Genomic DNA, 7,998 nt, shown 5'->3' with positions numbered 1-7,998 from the left:
GCATACACGGTCACGGTCACCAAGCCAGCATACACGGTCACGGTCACCAAGCCAGCAGATACGGTCACAGTCACCAAACCTTGTAAGCCAACCAAGACACACCACGGTGGTGATGGCCACGGTGATGATGGCCACGGTGATGATGATGGCCACGGTGATGATGGCCATGGCGATGGTGGCTCCAAAGAAGGTGGCCAAGGTGATGATGGCTCCAAAGATGGTGGCCACGGCGATTCTGGCTCGTGAAAGTGCTAAGTTGGACCATAAGAACCAGGGCAACAAGTAAGGAGGTATGTAACTCACGGACCATATTAACTCATTGCAGCAGCTGACATATCAGGGGTATCCGTATTTGGATCAGGTAGCTGTCAGGAGTTGGCAGGACTAAGGACTTCGAGTGTTAGCCCTAGCGGCACTTAACTGACTCGGTTTTGAATGCTTTTGGATTGCTGGATTATAAGGCAGTTTGCTTTTTCACTTCTCTAAAAGTCGCTTACTCTATGGCTTAGTATGCTCTTTTTGTTATAGTTTAAGTCAAGTCACTTTATTATTGGCTTAGGTAAGAGCTTAGGCTACTGAGTTGGGTGTCTGATTGCTTAATAGTGATCTTTTCAATTATGCTTTTTTGCTGCAGTTATTGATTATAGTTAGTTACAGCTTATTAACAGGTATCTAGCCGCCTCTAGATTAAAAATTAAATTATATTCCTTTAAGAGATATTAGTATCTTATAATTTTACCTAGTTCCTAAAACCTTAAGTCTAAAAGGGATTTTATATACTATTAACTAGTATATAAAGATAACTAAGGGGCATATAGGTTAAGGGCCTAGTCTTATAGTTTAAAATTAATTATTATATAATTAATTTATTTTACCCTACTTTCCAGGAGTAGACTTTATTTTTAACTAAGGGTAAATATAATATTATTTACTATTATTATAAAGCCCTTACTACTAGGGCTATTTAGAAGGAGATAAATATATAGGCTAGTTCTTAACTCTAAATAGGATAGGACTTATTTTCTTTAAAGTAATAATAAGAAAATAAAGACTTGTATGTATTACTTATTATAATAATAAACTAGCTAATTTATCTTATTTTTATATAAGAGTTTAATATAATACTATTATATTATAAGTTAATTTACCTTTTTTATATCTTAGAATTTACTTTTTATTATAATATTAAAAAAATACTTATTTTTATAACTAAATTAATTTAAAATTGAAATATATATTATATAACTATTTAATTAAATAAGGTAATTTTAAAAATATACTTTATTACTTATTTCTTTTTCTTTAGGTTTATAAGTTAGTCTTAAAAGGTATATTTAAGTATTTTTAAAGTCTAAAATAATTTAAATATTAATTATATATTAAGAGGTAAAGCTTTATTAAGTTAATATTATTATAATTAGCTATTTTAATAATAGCTTAAACCTAGCTATATATAAACTAGCTAAAAAGCCTTACTTTTTAATTAACTTTAATTTTCTTCTTATAATTTACTTTAAAAGTTTTAGATAAATTATTATAATATATTATACTTTAATTATCTAATATTATTATACCAGCTATACTTTTTATTTTATTTAATTTCTTAATAAATAGGCTAGTTAATTATTAATTAGGTAATAATAATATTTTAATTATAAATTATCCCTTTTTGCTAAAATTACCTTATAAAAGAGTTTATTATTCTCTAAGCTTTAATTAATAAAATATTATTAAACTTACCTAGCTTTCTTATTATAAAATTATTATAATAATTCTAAAGCTTTTACCTTAAGCTACCTAGGAATAATAATCATAATAAGAAATTAAGCTAATATTAGGCCTAATTTGCCTATTATTATTATAAGACTAATTAAATTACCCCCTTATAAGAAGGAATTATAATAAACCTAAAAGATATAACTTAAATAATATTAAAATCCTTAATAAATTAATTATAAGTGATTTTTATTTTTATAAGCTATTTAACTAATACCTAGTTAATAAGATAAAAGTATTACCTTTAAGGATATAATTCTTTTAAAGAAATACTTATTTTATTAATATTAATATAATAATCCTTAGCTTTAAGAATTATATTTAAATTAAAATTAATTTAAGCTTAAAATAAATAACTTATAAAATAAGTAATAATAATTAAGAAATAAAAATAACTTAAGTATATATTAAATAAACTCCTTATAGGAATATCTTATTTATAGCTTAATATTATAAGAAAGACCTTTTAAAGAAGTTATTAAAGATATTATAAGTCCTTTTTTAATAAGAGTATTAAAATTAAAGTTAAAAATATTATAAGATTTATACTCTTAACTATTATATAAATAACAGAGAAGTAAATTAATAACTTAAAAAGAGCTTTTAAAAGAGTATTAAAAAGATATAAAAGAGATAAAATATATATTTTATTTGCCTTAAATAATATATTATAAGAGGGATAAGATAAATAAAAGTAATATTATTAAAAGTAAATACCTATTTATTTTAAAGAAATTAAATATAATTAAATAGCTTTTAATAAATAAACCTCATCCTTAATTAAAGACTTAGGGAATTATAAATTATATTAGGCTAAACTCTTAAAGTAGATTAAATAATATCTTAAATAATATCCTTAGGAATTTTATTATTACTAAGATTTTATAAAGAGATACTTATTTTAAGATATTACCTTAATATAAAGGGCTAATTAATATTATACTAAGTTAACTTAAAACTAAGAAATATTATAATTTTAAATAAAACTAAGTTTTCCTATCTCTTAATAATTAAGTAATATATATTAGGTATATTAAAATAAAAATACTTTATTAATTATTAAGAGATATAATACTTTATATTACTTAGTATTATGCCTTATATTATCTGTAAATATAAACCTAATATAAACTAGTTTACCTATTTAAAACCTAATTATTATATATTAATAGCTAGTAAGCTAAGTTTTATAAAAGTATTAATAAATATATCTTATATACTAATAATAGTTATATAGAAGTAATATAATATAAGGTTATTATTAATTCTAGAATGATATAATCTTAGAGTATTATTATTATTATACTTATTATTTCTTTTTTTAATTAGTTACTAGGGTGGAGTTTTTATAAGGTATATATAATATAACTATTAAAATTATAATACTCTAAGTAATTTCCCTTTTAGCTTATAAAGTAAATTTATCTTATAATTAAGAAAGCCTTTATTAATTAACTAATAATAAGGCTATATAAGTAAGAGGATTTTATAATTAAAAATTACTAATTTAATATAGTAAGTATTATCCTCTTTTTCTTAATTTATTTTAATTTTTATTATTATTTTTTTTTTAAAGTTTATAAGTTAGCCTTAAAAGGTATATCTAAGTATTTCTAAAGTCTAATATAATTTAAATATTTATTACCCCTTAGCAGGCAAAGCTTTATTAAGTTAATATTATTATAGCTAGCTGCCTTAATTATAGCCTAAACCTAGCTGTATATAACCTAGCTAGAGGGCCTTGCTCTTTAGCTGGCCTTAATCTTCTTCTTATAATCTACTTTAAAGGCCACTTTATCGCCAACCCCTGTAGATACCATACTTAAATTTTTATTATTATATTATAAAGCTTATTATAATTATCTTTCTTAATAGCTTATTTAATTTTATAAGTTATATTATAGCCTTTTATTAAATAAGGCTTATTAGGATTAAGTACTTATAGGCTTCTTTTAAGTATTATAATAATAAAGCTATAATACTATTAGTAATTATAATTATAAGATATATAAGGGAAGTTAAATTAAATTACTTATTATATAATAAATAATTTAAGTATAATATCCTTTAAAGTAAATTATAAGAAGAAGATTAAGATTAATTAAAAAGTAAGGCCTTTTAGCTAGGTTATATATAGCTAGGTTTAGGCTATAATTAAGGCAGCTAATTATAATAATATTAACTTAATAAAGCTTTACTTATTAAAAGCTAATAAATATTTAAATTATATTAGATTTTAAAGATATTTAAATATATCTTTTTAAGGCTAACTTATAAACTTAAAAAAAAAAGTTTAATTATAAGTTAAAATATTAATTCTTTAAAGATTATTATAAGAAATTAAAATTCTTAATTATATATTAATTTATAAAAAAAATTAAATCTTTAGGCTAAGTTTTTAATATTACTTTTATTAAAGTATTTTATTTACTTTTAAATAAAAAAGGTTAAATATAATAAATATAATTTTAAATAGGGAAACTAATTTATATTAGGTTTATATTTATAAATAGCATAGGGTATTAATACTAAGCAGGTTAGTTATTATATTTCTTAATAGTTAATAATATAATTTAGGCTTATTAAGGTAAAGAAGTCTTATTAATAGCTAGTAAGCTAAGTTTTATAAAATACTAATAAATATAATTTATATACTAGAGGTAATCTATAAGGATTATTAAGGCAGTTAGATTATAGTAATCCTAGATTATAATAGTTCCTAGAGTATTATAATCCTACTTATAAGGTAATTTAGTTTTAATTAATTTATAACTATTAAGGGGCTAATGCCTTATATAAGTTTTTATAGGGTATATATAATATAACTGCTAGGATTATAATATAATCTCTTCTCTCTATTAGGTCTTATCTTTAAGACCTTAAAGTAGGCCTAGTTTATTTTTTATTTAATTAGTTTTAATTTATATCTTTAATTAATTTTTTTTATTAATATATTACTAATAAGATATTTAGTTATATTTCTAAGTTTATTAATTAAAAAACTAAAAAGTATAAATTTTTAGTTAAAAGTATTAAGCTATTATATAAACTTACTAATATGCTATATTCTTATTATTTTAAATACTAAAAGGAGTATTTAATAATAGTAAATTCTTTATATTATAGTAAATATATTTATTAAGGGCAGTCTTATAATAATAGTAGGGTGGCATCTTCTTATATATAATTTTCTTTTTCTTATTTACTTAGTTTTACTAATAATTTTAGTTAAAAAGCTGATTTCCTAAGAGAAGAAGTTAGATAAGGATAAAATAAAGGCTAATAAGGATGTTTTAAAATTTTATAAAAAGTTAGCCTTATTAAAGGCATATATAGCTATAGCTATTAGTTATTTATCTTAGATTTATAAAATTAAAAATAAAGTAAAAGAGTATTATATATCTAAGTTTTATTATAGTATTTAGGGTCTTAAAGGAGAGGATAAGCTAGCTAAGGAGTTAAGTTATTATAAGGATAAGGCTTCTAATAAGTTTTATTCTTTAAATCCTAAAGGTATTAATTAGGATTCTTTTAGTTTAGGGGATTTTAACTTTAATCCCCTGACTTTTAATATTATTAATAAAAATTCTTTAGAAGTTATTAGGTATTAATAAGGTGTTTTATTAGTTTTTATGTATTTTTGCTTTTTAGGTAGTTCTTTTATTTAATTAGATATATTTTCTATTTATTAATTTTTTATATATCTTTAATTTCCTTTACTTTATATACCTTTAGTCTTGTAATTTATTATAGTTTATTACTGGTTTTAATATATATTATATTAGCAGCTGATTTTAATATTAAAATATAATAAATTAGGTAATATCTAATATTTAGGGGTAAGTCTAGTTTATATTAGTCTTCTCCTGTTTTTTATTTAACTTTAACTAGTCCTAAGTACTTATAGTCTAGTTTATAGCTTAGTTAGTTTATTTTAATATTTTTAGTAAATAAGTAAATTATATCTCCTTCTGTAAAGGTTAATCTTTTTAACTGTTTTAGGTTATAATATCTTTATATCCTTTTTCTAATATATTTTAACTTAGTTTTAAGTTCTTTATATACTTCTCTGAGTTTAGTACTTATAATAGTAGCTGCTAGGTTTATAGTCTTAGGTTTCTAAGTGTTATAATATATATTAGGTGTGAATTTAATATTTATATTAAATAGTATAAGCTTTGTACTTTTGTTATAGGCAGTGTTATAGGCTAACTAGGCACTTAGTAGCTTTTTAACCTAATTGTTTTATTTATAGTTAATATAATACTATAAGTATTATTTTAATACTTAGTTTATTTATTTTATTTAGCTATTTACCTATAGTTTAAATATTATAGTAAGTTAGTAATTAATTTCTATATATACTATAAGTAATTACTAGAACTTAGAGGTAAATATTAGTTTTCTATCTAATAGAATTTCTCTTAGTAATTCTTACTTTCTTATTACCTTATTATAAAAGATATAAGCTATTTCTTTTATATTTATGGCTTTTTTATAAGGTAAGTAAATTAAATATTTTATAAGTCTATTTATAATACTTATAATATTATTATAAAAGATTTTAATTAAGGGTTTTTCTAATAATAGTAATTTAATTATAAAGTCTATTATAATTAAGCTTTATAGTCTTTTTATAACTTTTATTAGTTATAATACTTTATAAGGTTTATATTATTATACTGTTAATTTTATATAAATATTATATTACTTAATAATCTTTTTTATTACTTTTTTTATTATTTAATATCCTTATTATAATAGTTATTTTAAGGTTTTTATAACTCTTTAATATCTATATAATAGATATATATAGAATTCCTGGATAAGTTCTTTTAAGTTGCCTAGAATTTCCTTAGTTTTTATTATTTATATTTATCTTAATATTTATATTAATTAGGTAAATTAGTATTTTTCTTTTTAATTTTTCTTTAGGAGTTATTTCTATATTTTTAATATATTAGTATTATAATCCAGGCGTTTACTAATTATATTTGCTTTTTTATTATCTAATCTTTTTTTATAAATAATTATAAAGTTAAATTTATAAAGGTATTTAATATAATATAGTTATTATTAGTTAAGCTTCTAAGTTATAATAAAGTATAAAATATTCTAGTAGTTAGTATAAACTTTAATTTAGTATATACTTCTTATAAGATAGTACTTAAATTCCTTAAAGTAGTTAATAATTACTAAAACCTCTTTATTATAAATAGGGTAGTTAAGTTTTACTTTATATAACTTATATAAGTAGAATATAATAGGGTGTAATTTGCCTTAGTTATTATATTAACTAATTTATCCTCTTAATGCAAAGTTTAATAAGTTAGTTTTTAATTTTATTTCCTTATTAGGGTTAAATATAATTAATATAAGCTTAGTAAGGATAGCTTATTATAGCTATTTAAATATTTCTTATGCTTTTAATTCCTATATTAAGGTTTTATCTTTTTTTATAAGTTTTATAAGTAGGATTATAATTTTATTAAAGTCTTTAATAAATTATTAATAATAATTAGTAAATCCTAAGAAGCTTTATACTTTTTTAATTATTTTAAGTATTAACTAGTTTGCTATTACTAAGATTTTATTTTATTTTATTTTAATTTTACCTAGTGTAATAGTATATCTTAGAAAGTTTACTTCTTTTATATAAAAGTAACTTTTCTCTGGTTTAACTAAGAAATTAATATCTTATAAGGCTTTTAAGACCTTATAAAAATATTTCTTATATTTTTTTTTATTATCTAAGAAGGTTAGGATATTATCTAGGTAATATATTATAAAACTATCTAAGTATTATTAAAGTATATTATTAATTATCTATTAAAATATTATAGATATATTAGTAAGTCTAAATAATATTACTAAGTATTTAAAGAGTTTAAATTTAGTTTTATATATTATTTTTTATTTATCTCCTTTTTTAATATAAATTAGGTTATAAGCTCTCTTAAGGTCTAAAGTAATAAAGATTTATTTGCCTTATAGGTAGTCCTTAAGTTTTATAATAAGCAGAAGTAAGGTTTTATTCTTAATTATAAGGGTATTTAATTTCCTATAGTCTATAATAAGTTATAATTTTTTATTTTTTTTAGGAATAAATATTACTAGAAATCCTATTAATAATATAAATATCTTAATATTTTTTTTTATTAGTTTTATTTTTAGGTATTTCTTTAAGGTTATTAATTCTTTTTTATTAAGGTTATAAATCTT

At 20.0% G+C, this 7,998-nt stretch overlaps 1 protein-coding gene across 1 annotated transcript; it reads left to right on the top strand.

Moving 5' to 3' along the window:
• Positions 1-24: 24 nt before the first annotated feature.
• Positions 25-246, top strand: FOIG_12640 (uncharacterized protein; the record flags this gene model as incomplete). Its single annotated transcript, XM_031213576.1, has 1 exon — positions 25-246. A coding segment is annotated over one exon (222 nt), but the record flags the coding sequence as incomplete, so codon positions are not given.
• Between the last annotated feature and the right edge of the window lie 7,752 nt (positions 247-7,998).

Source organism: Fusarium odoratissimum, assembly GCF_000260195.1.
Source record: "Fusarium odoratissimum NRRL 54006 unplaced genomic scaffold supercont1.28, whole genome shotgun sequence".
NCBI classification, from domain to species: Eukaryota; Fungi; Ascomycota; class Sordariomycetes; order Hypocreales; family Nectriaceae; genus Fusarium; species Fusarium odoratissimum.
Note: the sequence above shows the minus strand (reverse complement) of the source record. Positions and strands in the feature narration are given on the sequence as shown.